Consider the following 23,871-nt stretch of genomic DNA (forward strand, 5'->3'; position numbering starts at 1 on the left):
TTCCTACCCTATATTTATTATTATTATTTTTTTTTTTTTTTTTTTTTTTTATTTTTATTATTTTTTTCCTCTTAAAACCCTTTATATATTATTATTTCCTACCCTATATTTATTATTATTATTATTATTATTTTTTTTTTTATTTTTTTTTTTTTTTTTTTTTTTTTTTTTTGCTTTTTTTTTTTTTTTTTTTTTTTTTTTTTTTTAATACTAACTTTTGTCCCCCCTTTTTTTTTTAAATCCAATATATTTCTTTTTTTTTTATTATTTATTTATTATTTAATTTTTTTTTTTTTTTTTTTTTTTTTTTTTTAAGTTCCATTTTTTTTATTCAACTTCTCCTCACCACCCTTACTCCTCTACCGCCTCCTCGCACCCGGAAGCACGTGGCACCAACTTGTACCAAGATGCACCATCTTCCGGGTTTTCCTCTCCGCTTGGTCATCTCCGCCTTCACCCTTGCGGCAAGCTCCGGCGGCCAATTGTCTTCCGGCACATCTCGCCCGCCTCCGACCGATGCCTGCCGCTCCAGCACCGGTCTTGCCGGCCGCTTCTCTGGGCAAGACGTCTGCCGGCCCAGCGCAGGCCTCCGCGGCTCCGGCCACACCCACGGCCCCTTCTCCAGCGGCTGCTCCTCCTTTTTCTCCCGTGGACACGGTGTCGGGGGCACCGCGGGCCACGGCGTCGGCGCCCGGGCCCTCCTCCAGCTCGAGGTCGCCCTGCACGGCTTCTCCTCCGGCCTCTCCGGTCTGGGGCGTGGCGTCGGCGGTATCTTCCTCTTCCACTTTCTGGCCTGTCGCACCCTTCCGGCGGCGGCCCTTCTCTTCGCCGTCTCCACTATCTTCCGGATCCGCCGCTGCCGTGCCGTCTTCGCCCTCGCCCTGACCATGGCCCTCTGGCGTCCGTCGATGCGCCGCTGCCTGGCCTCCTTCGCGTTCCTCCTCCGCATTTGGGCAATCACCTTGACGCGGGCCCTCGCCATGTTCTCCGTCACCTTCATCAGGGCCAGCCGCCGACTGTCCCACTCCGCTCGCAGGCGCAGGACCAGCTCCTCGCTCCTGCGCCGCCGCTCCACCTCGAAGGATCCGACCGGGATGCATCCTCCTCTTCCTGCTGCCCGCCGGACCATCCACTCTGATCTCGCCTTCTTGGCGTTCCACGAAGGGTCGCCGACTATTTCGACGTCGCTGTCGTCGGACGAAATGATTATAGTTGCGCTGGATGACATGCTTGATGATGCTTGCGGCTGCGTGTTGATTTCGAATAGGCCGACCATCTCCCACGTCTCCACTTATATAGCGCATCCATTTCCCGTTGCTGGAAATGTCCCGCTAATGGTCCCGTTGCTTGCTCTCCTCCTCCTTGCGGGGTTTTTGTTGTTGTTGTTTTCCCCCTTTTTTTTTGTGTGCCCGTTATGCGGACACAATGTATTTGTCCGCTTTCGTTATCCCTTTGCTGTTTCTTCCGTGTCTTGAGCCTTTAGCTCGCTCACATGAGCTCTCTTCTCCCTTCTTGTTCTGCCGTGTCGTAACGTGACAATTACTGGAGAAATGAAATCCACCACCGTATATGGCCCGTCGTACCGAGGGGCCAGTTTCGCCGCGAATCCTTCAGCCGCCTTTGATAGGTGGTGCTCCTTTGCCCACACTGTTTCACCGACCTTTGGACTCCACTTCCGCCTTCTCAAGTTGTAATGTCGCGCCTGGTCCTGGGCAGCTCGCTCCATATTCCTTCTTACTATCTCGAATGTCTCCTTGAGTCTCGCCGCGTTTTCCATGGGTGTTCCTTGCTCGGCTCCCGTGCCCAACACATTCTCGTCGAACAGGGCTCGCGGCATCCTTGGCTCCCTGCCCTGCGTTATAAAACACGGCGAGTACCCCGTGGACTCCGAGATTGCGGAATTTACCGCCAACATTAGCTCTGGCCAGTGTTCGTCCCACTTCCTTTGCTCTTTCCCAGCGAACTGGGCGATCATTGTTTTTACCGTCCTGTTCGCTCTTTCCGTGGGGTTCTCCTGCGGCGTATATGGCGCGGTGAACTGATGGCGTACGCCGAGTTCTCCGAGGAATTTCTTGAAGCTGCGACTGGTGAACTGCACCCCGTTGTCCGTTATTATTATTTTTGGCACTCCATATCGAGCGATGATTCTCTCCCTGAATGCCTTCTGCAGCGCCTCTGTTGTTGCTTTCCGAAGAGGCACTATCTCCGTCCATTTTGAAAACCGATCGATTATCACCAGGATCATCGTATTGCCGTGTTTCGACCTGGGCAGTGGGCCTACGAAATCTGCACATACCGTCGCCCATGGCTCCTCCGGAACCTGTGTCAGCATTTGCCCGGCCATCTGCATCTGATTCGGCTTGTACTTCAGGCACGTCTCGCACTTCCTGACGTATTTCCGGATGTCCCTCTGCATCCCTGGCCAGACATACCGGGCGGCCACTCTGGCTATGGTTTTCCTTACGCCCAAATGTCCCGCCGTTGGTGCGTCATGATTTTCATTGAGGACCTGCTGCCTCATCTCCAGCGGCACGCACAGCTTCCATGACGCCACTTCCTCGCTTCCGGCTCTATGCGGGACGTGGCGGTAGATCAACCCGCCCTCTTCCACGTAATCCGGGAATTTTTGTGGGCTTGTTGTCATCTTTTTCCTCAATGCGCTTATCCACCCGCCTTGTTCGGCGACCACCTCCATGGCTTTCCTAAATTTTTCCACTACCGGCTGGCGGGACAGAGCGTCGGCCACCACATTGAGCTTTCCTTTCCGGTAACTGATGACGTAGTCATACTGCTGTAGTTCGAATACCCACCTCGCTATTCTGCCGAGTGGGCTCTCGATGTTATTCAGCCACTTCAACGCCATGTGGTCCGTGATCACGTCGAACTGGTACCCCTCCAGGTAGGGCCTCATTTGCCTTATCGCCCATACTATGGCCAGGCACTCCTTTTCCGTTGCGGAGTAATTTTTCTCGGCCCCAATCAACGTTCGACTGGCGTACGCGATCACGCGTTCGCCCTCCTCGGTGTCCTGGGTCAGGACCGCCCCGACGCCGTAGTCGCTGGCGTCCGTTTGCAGCACGAATTTTTTTTCGAAGTCTGGGCATGCTAGCACTGGATCCTCTGCCAGCCGTGACTTTAAAGTCTCAAAGGCCTCTTGGTGTTTGGTTGTCCACTCCCATTTTGTTCCTTTCCGCAGAAGATCGTTCAAAGGCTTCGCTATCCCCGCGAAGTCTGGGACGAACCGCCGATACCACGATGCCATCCCTATGAACTGGCGCACTCCCTTGACGTTCGTCGGGGGTTGTAGCTCTGTAATCGCGGCCACCTTTCCCGGATCCATTCCGATCCCTTGGCTTGTTATCCGATGGCCCAGGTAGAGCAGCTCCTGCCTGAAGAAATGGCACTTTTCCGTATTTATCCGCAGGTTTGCCGCTCTCAACCTTCTGAACACCTCTTGTAGATTCCGCATATGCTCCTCCTTGGTGCGTCCGATTACTATAATGTCATCCTGATACGCGAATGCGTGTGGAGCCATATCCGGGCCTATGACCTGGTCCAGGGCCCTTTGAAACGTTGCCGAGGCTGAGTGCAGCCCAAAAGGCATGACTTTCCATTGGTATAGACCCTTCCCTGGAACGGTGAAAGCGGTGAATTTCCTGCTGCTTTCCTCTAGGGGGATCTGCCAGTACCCATCCTTCAAATCGAGACTGCTGAAGAACCTTGCTTCTCTCAGCTGCTCCAAAATGAAATTTATGCGAGGCATCGGGTACGCATCTTTTATTGATTTCGCATTAATTTGTCGGAAATCCACGCACATCCTCCATTGCCCCGTTTTCTTCTTCACCATTACGATGGGTGAACTGTACGCGCTATTTGAGGGCTCGATGCATCCCTTCTCCAGCAATTCCTCCACCTTAGAGTTTATCTCCCCCTGAATTTTTGGATTTTTGGGGTAATACCGTTGTTTTATGGGAATGTCGTCCTTCATCGTGATCCTGTGCTGTGTTATGTTCGAACAACCCTTCTGGCCTGCGAACGCCTCCAGTTCTCTATCGATGAATCTTCTGACCCGTTCCTCTTCCCATTTTTCCGGGCATCCGGCTACCGCTACGGACAGTCTATCCTCCAGGCAGCCGGCCCATCTTTTCCTTTTGGGTATTGAAATTCGGTGGCCTGCGCACGTCAAGGTTGTGCCGAACTCGCTGAGGAAATCCCATCCTAGCACCAGATCGTCCTCCATGCCTGGCATCACCAGCAAGTTTAGTGTTTTTGTGCGATCGTCGAAACTTATCCTGGCTTGGAGCACGACGCGTGTCTCCGTATGGCTTCCGTTAGCCAGCTTCACCAGTTTCCTTGTTGCGATTCGTTGCCCGGTGATCTCCGGCCTTTCCGCTAGCTCTTCGGAGATGAAACTCGCCGTTGCTCCTGTGTCCAGCATGGCCTTTATTTCTGTGCCCTCGACCTCGATGGTTGCCGTCAGCTGCTGCTCCTCCTCGGATAATCCTCCTATTAATTTTGAGAGGCAGCACCGTGCGATCCCGGCTCTCCTCCCTGTTGCTGAGACCGCTGCGCGTTTCCCGCCCTCTGGCAGCATTCCGTGCTCCTTACCCCTATTGCGCCGCACATCTTGCAAAACAAAATTCGTGGGTTCCTGCACCCGCTGGCCCAATGGCCCATGCCACCGCACCTGTTGCATGCTTGAGCCGGGTTCTCCACAGAACCCTGCCTTGGCCCTGCTGCCCACTGCTGACTAGGCTGTTGCGGAGCCGGCCTATGCTGGGTCTCAGGCTGCCATCTTGGCATCCAACTCTGGTTCATGCTGTTCTGTCGCTCCGGTGGGCCTTGGCGCGGTTCCTCTCTTTGCCACCTTGGTGCCCATTGTGTGTTTTGGACGGCCTGGTGGTGGAACTCGTCCCGTTGTCCTTTCTGGGTCCATTGGTCCCTCTGGTACCTTGCCGCTTCGCTATGCTGCGGTTCTTCTCCCTTCCATCTCTCGTTTACGGGCGGCTGACTGTGGCTCCACCTTTGTTCCGTGGCCACTTGCCTGTTAAAGGCCTCTTCCTCCTGCGCTAGTTCCTCGAACTCCTCTGCTAGGCCCATCACCTCCTCTAACGACGCGCAGGCGTATGGCCTTATGAACATCTTCATCCTCGGCATGCAGTTCTCGACGAGCCTCTCTATCACTTCTTTCGTTGTTTTGCCCAATGGTTTCATTAGTGACTGGAGGTCCACCATGTATTCTTTGAACGGCTCTCCACGACGCTGCTTCCGTTGGCGAACTTGGTCCGCCAACTTCTCGAAGTATCCTTTCGGCAGGAAGAAATTCTCAAAGCTTGCCTTGAACCTCGCCCATGTTGGCCATTCTTCGTCGTTCATGATGAACCATCTTTGGGCCCTGCCCTGCAGTAGTTCTGGCATGGCTCTGGGGATCGTGTTTATGTCCAATCCGTATGTCTTTGCGGACCACGTTACTCGGTCCAGGAACTCCAACGGGTCCCCTGTACCGTCGAAACGAAACGACCAGTCCCGCACTTGTCTGGCTACTTTGGCGTAATCCACCGGGGCCGGAACATACTTCCTTGACTGCGGCTCCATGCTCCTTCCCATTCTTGGGTCTGGTACCGCCAGGCTCTCTATGAACTTCTCGGTTTCGCTGGCTGCTCTCTGCCTGGGGGTTGATCTCTGTCCAAATCTTTCCTCTAGGCCGTGTGTTAGCGCCAGTACCTCCTCTTCCTTGGACTCGTCGACCCACCTTGCCACTGAGGATCTCATTGCTTCCACAGTCCCGTCTGCTGGTAGACCGAGCTCTCTACACACCTCGCTCAGCTCCTCCTTTCTTAATGTGTATATCCAGTTCTTTCTTCCCATCTTTCTGCTACGTTATTTTCTAGGCTAAATGCAATCACGAAGTTTGGGCGCCAGGTGTAACGAACTGTTATTCTGCTTCCGCTCGCCACAATTTGCCGCGGCTAGCTCACAGAGTTTCGCGGATCCGTTCCACCGAATTTATAGATTCGACGTGATTGCCCAAGCCCAGAAAATAATACAAGTAGCTTTACGTTGCGTAGTCTCTTTATTTTCTGCTCTCTCTGTTTACAACTGTGATTCATGCGGGTTCCCGGGAATGACCCTTGGTGTGTCCTTGGTGACCCTTGGTGTGTCCTTGGTGACCCTTGGTGCGTCCGTCCTGGATATCTCCTCCGTTGCTGGTGTTTCCGCTGCTGCTCTTGTTGCCGGGGCTCCTCCTCGTTGATCCGTCGTCACCTTCCACCTCTTCGGTTCGGTCTGGCCTTCGGCTATGAACTGAAAAGCCTCCACTACGCCGTCGGGGATACGCGCATACGCGCCGTACCGCCGGGGCTCGGGAGTTGGCGGGCTGTAGCCTCCGCTACACCAGGATGAACGCCGTGCTCTGCGCACCGGCGACGCTGGTTCGGGAGATAGCTACTGGCTGTCGCCTCTGCACCACCAGGGAGATGCGCCGTGCATGCGCACCGGCGGACCTGGTTCGGGGTGTGCGGCCTGTAGGCTCCGCTACGCCAGGAGCACGCCGTGCTTTTCGCACCGGCGAGTCTGGTTTGGGAGATGGCTACTGGTGGTCGTCCCCGCAACCCGCTGTGCATGCGCACCAGCGGCCCTGGTTCAGAGATTGCTGTCTACAGCCGGCTCCGCTACGCCAGGAGACGCCGTGCCTTTCCGCACCGGCGGGCCTGGATTGGGAGTTGCCGAAGTCTTGTCAGTCGCCTGTCCAGGACCGTACGTCACTCTTTCGGCCGGGTGACCACCGCGCGTACGCGCCAATGGGCCCGGGTCAAGAGCTGCTTGGTGGGTGATCGGGGCCTCCCCGATCGCGTTCCAAAGCGGGCGTGAGTTCCCGAGTTGGCTTATCCGCGTCCTGCAGGACCACGCCTGTTGGTTGCGAGTCAAGAACCCGCGTGGCGTACGCCAGACTTGTTCTTTCCTCACTTCCTTGCAAGGCTACCTGCTTTGACTTGGAATAGCCCACGCTCGACTCTGTTGCCCTGTAGCTTTCGAGGAAACCAACCGACGCCGATCCTCTCTCGTCTTGTCCTTCTCGTCCTCCGGAGCGAAACCGGGCTCGGGATCTTGAGTCGGCCTGTCCTTTCCGGTGCAGGACCACGCCTGTTGGTTGTGAGTCAGGAGTCCGAATGGCGTACGCCAGACTTATCCTTTCTGCACTTCCTAGCAAGGCTACCTGCCGTGGCCAGGAACTGGTCCAACTCGTGTCCTGTCGCCTAGGTCGTTCCCCGTAAATGTCCTCGTACCGTTCTTTCCTTGTCTCGTTCGTTCTCCTTACGTTTGGCTGTCGGACTCTCCAAAGGCGGTCTTTCAACTCAAACAACCGAATCCTTTTTAGCAACGCTCTAACACTTGATTGGCGGACTCTCCAAAGGCGGTCCCCAACTCAACGCTACAAGCTTCCTAAAAAGACTCGTCCCGAGCCGCTCCAGTGGGCCTCCTTTTATACTGACTGGAGCGCCCGTTAATCCTCCTGGACTCTGCTCCTGCCGTTAATCCTGCTTCCAGAATCACGCCACTTTCCCGTTGGCGGGCTGCCGTTACTCCTGTTTCCAAGATCACGCCACTTTCCCGTTGGCGGGCTGCCGTTACTCCTTTTTTCCTGCTGGCAGGTGGCCATCCGTGCGGCCGTTGCCCTTTTCCGTTCGGCCACTGACCCCTGCTGTTGCTATGCGACGTGACGCTGGCCTCCTCCGCCTCCCCTGTTGCTCCTTGCTCCTTTGCTGCTCCCACTCATGTCGCCCATCCTGAATTCAGCTGCGCGGCGGGCTCATGTGCCCGCCGTCGCCTCGGGAGCCGTTACGTTCCACGTTGATCCGCCTTCCACTCGATGATGGAGCTCTGCCTCTCACTGCCCTCACTGCCTTCCCATTCGTCCACTGGTGCTCCGGGGACCGTTACGTTCCACGTTGATTCCGTCTTCCCACTGGGCGATGTAACCTTGCATTTCCATTTGTCTGCTGGGGCTCCGGGAACCGTTACGTTCCACGTTGATTCCGTCTTCCCACTTGCATTTCCACTTGTCTGCTGGTGCTCCGGGAACCGTTACGTTCCACGTTGATTCCGTCTTCCCACTGGGCGTTGTAACCCTGTCCTTCCATTCGTCTACTGCTGCTCCAGGAACCGTTACGTTCCACCTCGATTCTGTCTTCGCCCTTGATGGTGAACCCTACCCCTCCCCATTCGTATTGGTCATCAGCCTATCTCCTGCGGCCCCCTAAACTGATTGGCTATTGCTGTCTTAGCGTGTGAGGAGGCGAATTCTCCTCACACATTGCATAATTCTACTTTACTATTAACCAAATTATTTAAAAATATAAGATCAAGAATTTTGGATAAATCATTAAAAATATTATTTACTTGGGAGAGGCCCAGACTAAAAATATCATCTAAAACAGTGGTGGGCAAAACTAACACATGTTTAAAATTTGAGTGTGTGCGTAGCAGAGAAAAACAATGAGAGCAGAGAATTCACTGAGCGAAAAAAACGTTTTTTTTTATTTCATTTTTCGTTAATTCAAAAGTTTAAATGGGCACTAAAATTGAGTATTATATTTTAAAAACAGCTTTGCTAGCAACATTTCTTAAACAAATGAAAAACTACGCTTCCCTATTTATATTCTCCATGAAGAAAACTTTTTCCAACCCAATTTCTGAGAAAATTTTTCTAAGGGGAAAAATTTTGATTTTTAGTTTGGGCTGTCAAAAGAATCAAAATGAGAGCAAATGAGAGAGCTTCTAAAAAAAATTTGAGAGTGCTCACACTGTCAGTGTGCCGGCAGCGCTGCGGCAGAATTTCCTACCCTATACTCGCGTGCTATGTAAAATGAGAGTTTGCCCACCACTGATCTAAAACTACAATTTCATGACTCTGGTGAACGTTACTAGGTAGCATGCAGGGAGATTCCGGGTCCCAAGAACAGACAATGGAGCTCAGGTTGAAATCGCCAACTACATCAAAGCGGTAGGGTCCAACGTTCTGGCACAGACACTAGTGATGTTTTCCATATGCGCATGATATATACTAAATGCGCTGTTCGGAGGGATGTATGATGCAATGATGACGAACATGGACGCCCTGGATTGAAACAGCAAGCTGATCCAGTAGAGGGTCGGCCACCGCAAGGCGCAGTGGTGTAGCCTGAAGAGATCGACGGATAGCGATGATCACACCACCACCTCGCCCACACTGGGTACTGAATGCATCTCGGTCTTTTTGAAATACATAATACAAGTTAGGCTCGAAGAACTCAGAGGAGCTAAATTTGTCATTGAGCCACGTTTCCACAAGGATAATTACATCAAAATCGCAGGCAGAAGAATTGAGGAATACCATCCGGGTCTTGTTTCTCATTCCCGAAATATTTTGGAATATAACTTTTAGGGTTTTATTGGGGTCCGAGGACGACGAGTAGCTACAGTCCAAACTGGGAATTGGACGGCAAGGCGGTAATGATGAAAGTGCACTCTTGGTACTGGTGCATGTGGACGCATAGCTTGGAAAATAGACGACGAGGACACATAGAAATTTCCATTAGACTCATCAGTAGACCTGCGAGAGTCCAGTAGCAAGGCAAATCCAATGCCAGGTAAAAAAAATTAAGCGTTCATAGTCAGGCGCATCCAAACGCAGCAAAGATCCACCATACCGTCCAAAACGTAAATAAACATCGTCCATAGGCGAAAAGAAAGCACCAGCGAGTGGCCCAGCGAAAAGAGATAAGATGAGCGATGCGCTGCCAACGTCTCGATTACCGTCGTCTTGTTATTGCTGGGCATCCACAAGTGAAGATAAGAAATAAACAACTCGCCTTGAAAAAAGTTGTTGTTGTTGAATAATATCGATCAGCAAACGAAGCAAATTACTGGAGGAATTGAAGAAAGCGTCAACCGTTACCATTAACGCCCACGCCGTTTGTTGTTGGTAGCACAGCAGAGAGCAATTGGGGTGACAAACTGCAGCTTGAGAAGAATAAAGAGAAACGACGCCAGTGCGCCGCTTACTAAGGGTTTTTTGAAGATTGCGATTGCGGTAAAGGTAGAATCGCCGGGAATCAATAACCTTAGCGGGCTCTCTATGCATAAACCGCATGACTTTCACCGACGTAGGCCAAAAATCATCATTGAAGACTGTAGAGAAATTTTGCTCAGGAACTCCCAATTTAAAATTGACAAACTTGAGGGCGTTGATGTCAGCATCCTTTTTAATCAGTATTTCAAGGTGGGAAGCACTTGAAGCTGAGCGCAAATGGGTGCTTGTCCCACAATGCGCCTATTAGGGTTAATCCACTTTTTCCTCGGGACAGCCCCCTTAGATGCCGTTGGGGCCTGGCCCAGTGTAGCCTTTTTGCTTCCAGTGCTGGTAGGCATAGAAGGGGGAGCAACAACACACACCCCAGCCGAAGAGACGCGTCCACCAGGCACAGCCGCTTCATTTACCAGGGCATGGTCAAATTTGGCATTAAGGCTTTCAAAACGGGACTCCAGATCTAGAACTTTATGATTTAGCTCGTCTATTTTGGAATGCGAATCATTTCCAATGACGCAGCTATCACATTGCCACATTAAGTTCGGAATGTTAATAAGGAGTTTTATAGCCTTCGAGGGCAAATCAACACAAGCGATGTGATAGGCACGCCGGCAGATCGTCGCGCACCGAACGGCCTCACACCCACGAAGTTGGGTAGCAGTAACTTCTGCACTTCACTCGGTGCAAACGAGAGGCGACATGAGCGAAAAAGTAAACGTCCGAACTCAAAGAAAGCTAGATACAGACTGACTATGCAGACTATGTTTCACTCCTTAGGAATAATGTCAGGGTCGAAGCGCGCACTTTTCTTAGTATGGCACGGCGAGGCGATCCCTTTTAAAAGTTCTTCGTAATGGAAAGCTTTGCATTAGGAGAAGTTTCTAACAAATACTTTTTTTTTTTACATTTGAAAGTTTTATTTACAATCTTTCCTCAGTTAGGGACAATAATTAAATTTTTTAAGTTAACCTTGACAATAGGAGTTTGATAAATACAAGATATGAATCTAAAAAGTTAATTTAGTAAATCCAGTGGATGCTTCTTCTTGAGTCTTCAAATCAGCAAATTTGTGGCACATGTGTTTGGATGTCGTATAAGTCTGTCCTTGTATTTAGCGGCGAATCTTCTAACTTCTTCTTTTTCTCAGCGCTGACTGTAGGGATGCCCAGTTGAGCATGAATAGACAAATTCTCATGGTAAGGATGAGCCCCAGACAGCGTCCTGAGAGCTCTGTTCTGTGCCAGCTGAATGACTTTCATATTGCTTGGACTCGCAAGGAGTCAAACAAATATGATTGTAACGAAAAGGAGCTTTCCGAACTTGGGAAAAAGCTGCGCAATTTCAGTAGTAGGCTTGTCCAGAAGTGGAAGAAATGCGATAGGAATAAGGCAGCTTTTGAAAAATGTAAAAAAGAATGGCTAGACACGCCTCAGGTGTTGATGGAAAAATCATCATTTACAAATGTGGCTGCGCGCATTACAGAAGTTCACTAAATGTTAATATTCCGATTAAGCGTTGTCCTGCGACATCCTGTGGACATTATTTAAACACGGATGCATTCGGATCGTACGCTATGGACTCTGCAGAAATTTTTGTTAATAAATACCCTTGGTTTTACATGCCATCGTCTGTTCACAGAATTTTAATTCATGAAGTAGACATCATAAACAGTTTTTGTCTTCCAATTGGTATGATGAACGAGGAAGCGCTTGAAGTAAGAAATAGATTACCGAAACATACGCGAGAATAATATAAGTAAAAATTCAAGAAACAACACAATGGAGGATATAATTAATACGCTTTTTGTTTCTTCTGATCCTCTAATATCTTCAATGTCAAATGGCTCATCAATTTCGTCATCGAACAAGCTTGCTTTCAGCAGAGAATCTTGGAACTGATTTATGCGACTCTGAAAGTCAAGATTCAGAATAATAATTTTATTTAAAATTTTTGTATATAATGTATATGTTTGTTATTTTCTTCTTGTATAATATAAGGTTTAATCATATTTCTAACTCTTTTCTTTTGGATAAAAAATATTTAATAAAAGTCTTTTTTTAAATATACAAAAAATAATAATAAAAAAAACTATAAATTTCATTTTTGTCCACATAATGCAAAATTGAGTAACAAACCGAAAATAACAAACCGATTGAAGATATCTCTAATATTTTAGAAGTTATTAATTAAATGCCGCTAGCGAGGCCAAATCGACCACTGTTGAACAGTTCTTAAAAAAATGAACTATGGGAACTATGCTTCCCTATGTATATTTTCTATGGAGAAAACTTGTTCCAACCCAAGAGAAAATGTTTCTCAATGGAAACATTTTTACTTTTAAGTTTGGGCTGTCAAATGACTCAAAATGAGAGTAAATGAGAGAGCTCCTAAAAAAATTTGGAAGTGCTCCACTGTAAAGGATCGCCATGCAAGCACCCAGATCGACCAGAAATGAGCCAATTATATTCGCACGTCTGTGCTCTTTGATTACTGTTTTATTTCTGACTTTAATTAAAGATAAAGAATTCTCTAAGGCTAAATACATACGTTTGGCGCGCGCTGCCCTGCCAGCTCAGCCGGCGCCGGAAATCTATATGGCCCTGTGTATTGGAAGTCTAATTTATGTCCTACTTCATTTTTAAGTAAAACTTTATCTCCTATTGATAGACTTATTTCTTTAGTTTTTTTATCGAGTCAATCATATTTCTTGCTCTTTTGTATGCTACTTCTTATCTATTCTTTCTATTCTATTCTATTCTATTTCTATTCTATTTACTTTCCTTAGCGTAATCATCTATGTTATATATTGGTTCTATATTATTTACGCTATTAAAATGCTCCAACTTCCCAACTGTCTGAAGGTGGTGTGCAGTAGATGTTATAAATACTATTTTTAAATACTTGCACAGGTCATTTATTATCGAATTTTTGTATTCTGTTCCCATGTCCGTAATGAACGTCTTCATTGGACCGTACTTCAGAATAAAATTTTCGAATATAGCCCTCGCTATTGTATTAGCGTTTTTATTTGGAATTGGAATTGCTACTAAATATTTAGTCAGGTCACAAATTAATGTGACTGCATATTCGTTTGCGTTTTCTGACTTAGGTAGTGGACCTATAGTGTCTACTATAACCCTGTCAAAGGCTTTTAAAGGGGTTTAGGTAATAGTTAAGGGGGTTTTAACATGTTTATTTATTTTTGCTTTTTGGCATTTTTCACATTTCTGGATATGCTGTGTTATATCACGAGTCATACCTTTCCAGTAATAATTTCTTGGCCAAGGTTTTTGTAATGCCTGTATGACCTCCTTGTATAGGATCATCATGGAATGTAGACAATATTGCTTCTTTCTCTTTAACATTTGTTAAAGTGGTCACGGGGTTGAGTAGCGCTACTCTTAATGTATTCAATAATTCATTGCTCATATTTTTGAAATCATCTATTGAAATTTTTTCAAAGATGTGTTCCCGCGGTGCCATTTTTAATTGGCTTATTATTAATGTACCGGCTTCTTTTTTTTTTTTTCTTTTTCAAGGAAACAGTTGTCCTAAGTCAATATTTCCATTTGCACATAAATCATCAATATCTATTCTTGCTATAATTCTTTTACCATGTTTAAATAAACATAGCGCATCTTTTATATGCAAGGTCACTACTTTACGTACTTCGTCATTATTTATGACTTGGTGTACGTTGGGCTGAGAAGCTTTTTCTGTAGATTGCCTTGGCAATTCTACTTTTTCATTATCTGCGCAGATATTTCGTTTACTTTGGTACCTGGTAGTGACTTTCAGGATTTTATTGTGTATGTCTTTTAATTCGGATATTGTTATCCTAGATAGGGCGTCTGCCACGAAATTATCATTACCCTTTAGTTACTCGACAGGAAAGTCGCATTCTTTTTACCATAGAAAATAAATATGTCAAAGGTCTGTGATCTGTTTTAATTGTAAAATGTTTCCATAATTATATGGTCGAAAATGTTATATTGCCCAGTGGATTGCTGCTAATTCTTGTTTTGTAGTACTCTTATTGCTTTCACCTTTTGTGAATGCTCTCGATGCGTAAGCAATGGGAAGTTGGAGTCCGTTATAGTTTTGGGTTAAAACTGCTCCACATGCTTGCTTACTTGCATCAGTGATTATGCAAAATTCTTTGCTGAAATCGGGATATTGCAACAGGGTTGGTTCCATAAGTTTCTTTTTTAAATACAGGAATGCTTTTTGGTATTCGGACAGAAGAATGGGACATTCTTTTTACTTAATCGTGTTAAGTGCCGTGAATAGTCGGCGAAGTTTTTTATAAAACGTCGATAATAGTTGCAGAATGCAACGAATCGTCTAGCACTGTCCCCATCGTGTGGTACGGGATAATTCATGATGACATCACACTTTTGGTCATCTGGAAGTATTCCTTTATCTGTGCGCTTGTGACCAAGAAATGCCACTTCATGCATAAAGAATGAACATTTTTGTGGATGTAATTTGAGGTTATTTTTTTCTACAGAGTTCAAATACATTGGTTAGGTTTTTGATCATATGTTTTTCTGAACATCCGATGACGATGAGATCGTCCATATAAAGGAGTGCTTGGGATGGTTCTGGACCCGAGATTGCTATTGTCATCATTCTCTGAAATGAATTTGGTGTTATTTTTAAACCAAATGGCAACCGCGTGAAACGATATGAGCCGTTGGTGGTTGAGAATGACGTTATATTTCTGGATTTTTCTTCAAACTCTATTTGATGAAAACCTGACATAAGGACAAGGCATGAAAAGTATTTAGCTTAATTGATCAAGTATGTCGTCAATCCTAGGTAAGGGAAATTTATCGGACAGAAGTTGAGTGTGTTTGAGCGCTATTTTAATTATTTCTTTGTTTCTTTCAACACGTATTGTGTAAACATGCCGAAGTTGACAAGTGGTTAGTACAATTTCAAGTGAGAAGAAGCTGATCCTAAATGCGTAGATCCTTTTTTTAGTGGACTGCATATTTTATTGCTGATTGTTTCGCTGTCAAAAAGAAGAAAAGAAAATTTGCAATGTTGCCAAAGGTGCTGCTTATTTCTACAAGTAGTGTGTACACATTGTTTTGATCTTAGGTCTAAAACAGTGGTCGCCACCCCAATACATTGATATGATTTTACCGCATTAGTGTTAGTAACGAATAGCAGAAAGTAGGCTGTGCGCATGACGTTTCACACATTTATACTGTGTGTGTGTGGCAGAGCTCGGGCAGAGAAATTTCCTATGCCCCCCAGATAGGGCCGTGCCGACCTCTGGTCTAAAATATAAAGATGGCACTGAAAAAACTGAAGATTGTCATTAGTTTTTAGCTAACCATATTTTTTTGACACAGATTGAAAATAAAGAGAAGCCTAACCTCGAAGAAAATCCACCGGAAACTGAAGAACAATCGACTTCCGAAGATACAAACAAAATCAAAATAGAATTGCTTCCATTCAAAAACGACATCGCTCTAGCCACGTCTAATGCTTCAAATACAAGGAACGCGAGTGAAATCCTGAACATTATCGACGACTCGTGGGTGCCACCAGCTAATTTTTCGACATCAACTGCCAAAAATTTATCTTTCCAAAGAAAATGGCTTGAGGAATTTCGCTGGTTGGCATATTCTGCGAAAGAAAATGGCGCATATTGTAAGTGCTGCATAGCTTTTGGCGTGAAAACCGGTAGAATACGCGACGTACGTCTGGGGAAACTTATCAACAAGCCGTTCAACACTTGGAAGCACGCGAAAGAAATTTTTCGGAACCACGAAAAACTTGATTACCATGAAATATCCATCGTTGCTTTTGAACATTTATGCGATATTCAGCTAGGCAAAACTAAATCTATTGATGAACAACTCGATCAGCAGAAAGAAAACACTAAAGAAGAGAATTACGAACGACTGAAACCCATAGTTAGTGCAATAGTATTGTGTGGACGCCAAGGAATTGAACTTCGTGGCCGTAGAGACGATGGATGTTTGTATTATATAATGAAGAAGAACCTGACGGGGATGATAAAACTGATGGAAAATATTCAAACGAAGGAAACTTTCGTTCAATTCTGCGGTATCGAGCTGAAGGTGACGAAACACACAAGAAAAACCTTTTGTCTGATCCGTAAAATTCAACATATTTGAGCAAAACCATTCAAAATGAAATTATTGCAACTTGGCATGAATTGATAAAAAAAAAATGGTTTATCGAATAAATCAATCGGAAAGATTGTCAGTTTTAGCCGACGAATCGACTGACATTTTAAGCATAGAAAAATTTTCCATTTGCACACGATACTTGGATTCACAAACAAATATTTGTGAGGATTTCCTCGGATTCGTTCCCGTCACTGACGTTTCTGGACAAGCTCTGGCTAATTCCATCAGGATTTATCTGACCGGTATCGGCGGGGATTCCTCATTCAAGTACGGCTATCATGTAAGGATACGACGGAGTGGCGAATTTCATGGAGCACAGGCTTATTTGAGGTACCATTTTCCTCTCGCAATTTATGTGCATTGCGCCGCACACAGCTTCAGTTTGACCATCAATGCAGCTTGCGAAGTATCTGGTATCAAAAACGCGTTGCGAACTACCGGAGCAATATAATCATTTTTTCACTGGCCCAAGAGGCAAAGCATCTTGAAGAACGAAATTTCAAAAATGACAGAGAAAAGTGAGCGAAGAAAAGAAAAATGTAAGTCCATTTGTCCTACAAGGTGGGCTCCGGTATCGGCGGGGATTCCTCATTCAAGTACGGCTATCATGTAAGGATACGACGGAGTGGCGAATTTCATGGAGCACAGGCTTATTTGAGGTCTCATTTTCCTCTCGCAGTTTATGTGCATTGCGCCGCACACAGCTTCAGTTTGACCATCAATGCAGCTTGCGAAGTATCTGGTATCAAAAACGCGTTGCGAACTACCGGAGCAATTTAAGCATTTTTTCACTGGCCCAAGAGACAAAGCATCTTGAAGAACGAAATTTAAAAAGTTACAGAGAAAAGTGAGCGAAGAAAAGAAAAATGTAAGTCCATTTGTCCTACAAGATGGGCTCAGTCTCATGAAGTTTTATCAAGATACGTCGAACTTCAACCGGCTGTTATTGAAGCGTTGGAAGAAATAGAAACGTGGATGGATCGAGAAACTTCACGGGCAGCATCTCAACTTTTGACAGCGATTTTTACAATCGATTTCTAAATTTCTTGTCATATTATGGAATCAATTAATTCCGTCGTTTTGCCATTGAGTCGAGAATTGCAATTGAAAAATCAAGATCTGGGAGAGGCCACGAAATTGGCTGATGATGCTTTGAATGACTTAAAGGAAAAGCGTGAAAACGTGGATTCATGCTTCCACATTGTTTATCAAAAAGTTTCTGAAATTTGTTCGGAGTACGAGATTGAAATAAAAATGCCTCGTATATGCAGTAGACAAAAAAATCGTTGCAACGTTGAAGTGAAAACAGTTGAAAAGCATTGCAAAATCGCATTTTACATCCCATTTCACGACACCTACATTTCTCATCTTCAGAGTCGGTTTGAAAATCACAAGACTGTTTTTCAAAGTTTTGGACAGCTATTCCTCAAACAAGAATTCGACGAGAAGAAATGTGAAAGTCTCTACCAATTTTACGAAGATATACTGGATTGTTCCGAGAGTAGTTTTATTTCAGAAGTCAAAATGTGGAGACAACGGATCTGCAACCAAAACATCGAAAATGCACTTGATGCATTAGCATTGAGTATCTCCCAAATTCAGATAATTTTTGGCTAAAAAATAATGCCAGATTTCTCATATATTGTTCCAAAAAATCTGATTGATTATAATACTAATAGAGTATCATTTATATTCTATTTAATTCAAAAACAAAATTTTTTAATTTAAAAGAATCAGAGAAAAATCACTAAGAGACGACTTATTGACAATTAATTGAGTAAGAGATTTTTTTGGTGCAATTTGGAACAAAGTAAAATAAATAATATCCATTGAAAATGTAAATAGAAGAAATGTTTGCAGATTATAAATGGCAGATCTTTCAAAAACGTCAACAAAATCCTACGAGTTTTGGCGGTGATACCCGTGACCACAGCAACTCCAGAACGATCATTTTCGACTTTGAGGAGAATGAAAGATTATCTAAGAAACACGATGCGTCAAGAGCGTCACAATGGTCTTGCATCTTTAAACATTCATCTAGGAATATCTTTGACTGAAGACGAAATTCTCAAAAAGTTTTTTGAAAAACCTCGAAAATTTAAGAGCGACTAGAACCGTCTATCTGTTATTGCATTTATTATTCGAATATAAATTAATATTTGTGTAAAACATTCAATAAATTATGAATTTTTATTAATAACTTTGTGTTTCAACTTCACCAACATGCCCAATAAAATTTAAATGTACATGATCCCATGGGGGGGGGGGGGGGTCCAGACCCGAAAACCCACTGGCATTTACGATGTAGCATTTATGTTTCACAAAGTTTGATGTGCTTCCTGTAAACTTTAAAACAGTATAGCACACCTTACTGCTAGAAATATCCGTCAACAAAAATAAAAATATCTTGGGATTTAAAAATCCTGAGAACGCCGACGTAGAAATATCCGTCAGTAAAAATAAAAATATCTTGGGAATGAAAAATCCTGAGAACGCCGACGTAGAAATATCCGTCAATAAAAATAAAAATATCTTGGGAATTAATAATCTTGAGATTGCCGACGAAGTAAATACCGTCAAAAATCAAATAAATAATATAGGTACCGACCAATTAGGCGGACTAAGGGAAATGATAGTTCACTATATTGAAAAGGAGCATTCAAAGATAAATATCCAAATTCTTTCAGAACAGACATGAAGGGGGAAATAAATATTATCCACGATAGGCCAATATACGGGAAACAATATCCGTATGCTCTATCTGTCAACGACTTCGTGAATAGCGAAATCAGAAGAAAGTTAGATTAGGTTGAGGCGGCGATGCGGGGCCAGTGACTGACCCCCCATCCACTTGAGCCGCTGGGGCTTCTTGTGATACCGCATAGGCAAGGGTCCTACAAGAGGACCTCTCCCTTCCTATCTACTGATGTGCCCAAGAGTGTTCTATCCTTCCTGCGGTGGTTCGCAATCCCATCCAGATTTACGGATGAAAGCTACGAGTCTGCGTGGAGCGATCTCCGCGAGGTCTGTTAGGTCCGTGAGTATTGCTGCTCCCAAGAATTTGAGTTGGCTGCGCCCCAGCGCAGGGCAATGACACAGGAGGTGTGCGACTGCCTCTTCCTCTTCTACGTCCCCACAGCTCCTGCAGTATTCATAATATGGCACCGCTAGTCTAGCCGCGTGTGCTCCTATTAACCAATGTCCCGTAATGGCCCTGACCGCCAGACTACAGTCCTGCCTGTTAAGGGCGATAAGCATCATTGACCTAGACATAGAACGGATGGGCCATATCATGCGTGAGTTCCTGCAGTTTTGGAAATTTCTCCATTTCCTCAGTGATGCGCAGTCAAAGTGACCCCTTTTTTTTTATCCTACATATAGCTAAGGGGATACCTACTGGTTCCTTCTACGGTAGGAGAGGATTGGTAATACCTGCTCTTGCCAGTTCGTCGGCGGCGCAATTACCCTCGTGGTTCCTATACCCGGGAACCCATATGAGGTGGATGTCATACTGCTCTGCCATCTCGTTAAGAGATCTGCGACAGTCATTTACTGTCCTGGAGTTGGACGAAAATCCGTCAAGGGCTTTGAGTGCCGCTTGACTGTCTGAGAAGAGACAGATTAAGTCTTGATTGCCAATAAGTGCTGGGAATCTAAGTGCTTCTCCGATAGCTATTACTTCTGCTTGGAACACACTACAGTGGTCAGGGAGTCTGAAGGATTCATTTAGACACAGCCGTTCACAATGGAAACCGCCTCACACCTGGCCATTCAATTTTGAACCGTCTGTGTAGATATGGAGGGAACCGCCTGGTCCCGGAATTTTTGTGGCCCATTCCTCCCTTGTTGGAATGGAGACCTTGTATTTTAAGGTGGGATGATCGACAGGTACGCAGTAGTCTGTAGCCCCCGTTGGCGTGCAGTGGTGTAGATCTAACTTGGTATTAGAGCTGGAAAACAATCGATGGAACTATCGATACCATCGATGTTTTTGAAATTTTCTCAACATCGATGGTTCGTTGGCCACTATCGATTGTTTTCATTAATTCTGTGCATTAGGGACAACGTGTAAGTAAAATGGGTTTTGTGGTGCATTATTTTAATTATATTAAATATTTAATCACATGTAGTGAAAATTTGAATACCTCGCAAGCAAGTGGTGGTGTTCGTTGTAGGCGTGGTGCTACAAAATGAACAAGTTTGTGAAAAGTAAGTATTGTTTCAAAATTACTCTTTGCATACAAGTGAAAATGTATTCATGCGTATGTATTGGTATGCAAACGCATTGAATAGGCCGGTATTTATGCATATACTCATTGCATGCTGTTTTTATTTTTATTATTTTAGTAACATCAACTAGCAATAAAAAAAATGACGACGATGGACAGCATGCAACAAAGCGCAAAAGAGAAACATCGATGGTTTGGCAGGTATTTAAAAAATGCAAAGATAGCAATACGGCGATTTGCAACCAGTGCGGTAAGCAGTACAAAACTGGTGGAAATACCACTAACCCCATGGATCACCTGAAGCGTATTCATCCTGCGCTACTAAAAGAGCAACCTCTAGAAAAGGAAAAAAGTTTGACAAAGTTCCTAGAGCGTGACACCCTTTACTCAAATACGTCAGAAAAAAAAACGCATTGACAAGCTTGTATTAAATATGGTCGCGTCCGATGTCTTGCCATTAAATGTGGTTAATAATGTAAGGTTAACAAGGTTGATTCATGAGCTTGATCCACGTTACAAAATGCCTAGTACGACTCACTTGCGAAACGTACTGTTAAAAAATGAATACAACAATTTAAAAGATACTTTAAAAGCAGATCTAGAGCATATAGAAAGCGTCGCATTAACAACAGATGGCTGGACATCAAGAGAAAATTAATCATATTTAACAATTACCTGTCATTATGTAACCACATCTTTTGAGCTTGCATCAAAAATTTTGTCAACAAATCAACTAGCTTCCCCTACAAACCATTCAGCTATTAACATTGCTGATACTATCAGTAATGTTGTAGCTGAATGGGGCTTACTAGGGAAAGTCTTTTGCATAGTTACCGACAATGACGCCACAATGAAAAAAGCATGTGCGCATCTCAAAATCATGCATATTTCTTGTTATGCGCATACCATAAATTTATTGGTACAAGATTTGCTAAAGCTTCCATGCGTATCTGGGATGCTTTTAAAGTGCAAGCGCACAGTCTCATTTTTTAAATCGAGCAATATAGCAAATGCGAAGTTTAAGAAGGAGCAAGGGGTTAGTAAGCCGTACAGTTTGGTCCAGGAGGTACCTACCCGCTGGAATAGTGCGCTTTTCATGATTCAGCGTATCCTGGAGACAAACGAATCTATCTCAAAGGTTCTTTTAAAAACTCCAAAGTCACTACCGCCGTTTACCGCAGACGAAATCACTCTCCTAAAAGAATTGGTTGAGATACTGAATGCATTTCAGGATGCAACGGTATCCATTTCTGGAGATACCAAAGTGACTATATCACTTATTATCCCAACATGCTGCGAGTTGCGCCAAAAAGTGTCGGGAATGGGATCGTTCATATCTCCAGAGGCGAAACAAGTAGTGGATTATCTCAAGGTCCGAATGCCAGAACGGTTTTCACCGTATGAGACGCGAACAGCAACAAGGCTTGCAACCATATTGGACCCACGGTTCAAAAAGGATGGATTCCTGCAGCCATCAAATGCTGAGCAGGCAGCAAAAACCTTGGAGCTGGAAGTGTCTACATACTTATCAAAAACTGTCCAACGTCCACAGCCAGCACCACCACAACAAAAACGCTTCTCGTTTATGAGCAAGAAACTGGAAGACAAGGTGAAATCTAACAAAGCTGACTCTATTATAATTCTCCGCCAATATTTTGAAGTGTCGCATGAAGCAGAAGAAGCAAATCCACTTGAATATTGGAAGGTAATAAAAAATTAAATATATGTAGCATGGGTGTAAAAAATATTTTCTCTTTATTTTAGGAGCATACAAAGGATACCACGGCCTTAGCACTGCTGGCTAAAAAGGTTTTATGCGTGCCATCATCTTCTTGCGCTTCAGAACGAGCATTCAGCAAAGCTGGACAGATCGTGTCCGACAGGAGATGCGCTCTGAAACCAAACATAGTCAATAAACTTGTTAATTTTTATTTTTGTGTTTTAACTGAAAACATCGATGTTTCATCGATGTTTACTTTCAAAAACATCGAAAACATCGATGGTCCCAGACATTCCCAGCTCTAATTGGTATGTCCATGGTCAGTCCATTTCCATATGCCCGTCTCGCGAAACCTAATTGCCGATAGCGTGGCTATCTTGACCCCCATTATCTCTACCGGTAATAGGTCGAGTATGAAGTCTAGGGCATCCGTCGGTGTAGGCTGCCTGTGATACAGACCTCCGCCATCCTTTGCGTTTTCCTCTACCGGTAATAGGTCGAGTATGAAGTCTAGGGCATCCGTCGGTGTAGGCTGCCTGTGATACAGACCTCCGCCATCCTTTGCGTTTTCCTTAGTTTCTCTCTAATTGTGGAATTTGTGAAAGCAGGCCACCAGACCACCACCCCGTAGAAAAAAATGGGTCTTATGACCGCTGTGTAAAGCCATCTAACTATTTTTGGGGACATTCCCCTGTAATATGCACATATATGCACTATTAATATCATATATATATATCGACCACCCACTGTACCAAGAGTACTTAAAGGGTACACACTGTAACACTTTGTCGCAGTGTTTATGTTATCCAAGGTCTCGGTCATAAACCTAAGAGCACAGAAATATGAATCGCCCGCTGTGCCCTTGCTGTACGCCGAAAAGTGCATATGTCCGCATATACGTAACACGAGTGGACCTTGTGCATGTCCACATACCTCCGCCTAAGCGAACATAACATAAATATATATTCATATATAAATATTTAAGAATACATAACCGTCTCTCCGCTGCCGCTTTGGGCAGCGCAGCTACGAGACTTAGACTTCCTTTAACTCATAAGTAAATTTGTAGAAAGCAGAAACTCCCATGAGCTCGGAGCGGCAACAACAGCTGCTCCGAATACAACTCAAACTCAAACTTAAATAAAATAAAGATATGCTAAACCTTTAAACCAACCGATATAATCAATAAAATTGGGAACAGGACCATAAACCTGGGGAACCTTCAAGAAAACATTACATGGCGACCGTGACAGGACAAAAGGACATCGAAGGATCCCCAACGCAGAAGGCATCATAGGATCAACAACTGAAGAAAAAAAAAACAATATCAACGAAAAAAAAACACACTAAGCAGCAGCCATTTTTAAATAGAATTCCAATGATTTAAATGGAAAAAACAGAATATCGCAGTAAGTAGAGTGCGATGTGTGCAAAACGTAGTGGCGTGGTTCAACGTTTAAAAGCCAGAAAGGCTGAAAAATACTGAAACCTACTCAAAAACCTAACGCAAAGAAATAATAAAACCACAGCCACACACACATCCACCTACACTGTAATACCTAACATATCCAAAGACAAGATAAAACTTAATCCACCACCAAAACAGGAGTTACCGAGAATAAAGAAAAAATGCCCCAATGACTGCAGAGGACCCCTAGAATCACCCTTCTGCGAACAAACCTG

At 44.7% G+C, this 23,871-nt stretch overlaps 1 protein-coding gene across 1 annotated transcript; it reads right to left on the minus strand.

The window, feature by feature from the left end:
* Positions 1–359: 359 nt before the first annotated feature.
* Positions 360–1,304, minus strand: LOC122321880 (circumsporozoite protein-like). The gene has a single exon (XM_043212839.2). It carries the CDS (start codon positions 1,302–1,304, stop codon positions 360–362), a length of 945 nt encoding a protein of 314 aa, XP_043068774.2.
* Between the last annotated feature and the right edge of the window lie 22,567 nt (positions 1,305–23,871).

This window comes from Drosophila bipectinata, chromosome 4, assembly GCF_030179905.1.
Source record: "Drosophila bipectinata strain 14024-0381.07 chromosome 4, DbipHiC1v2, whole genome shotgun sequence".
Taxonomy (NCBI): domain Eukaryota; kingdom Metazoa; phylum Arthropoda; class Insecta; order Diptera; family Drosophilidae; genus Drosophila; species Drosophila bipectinata.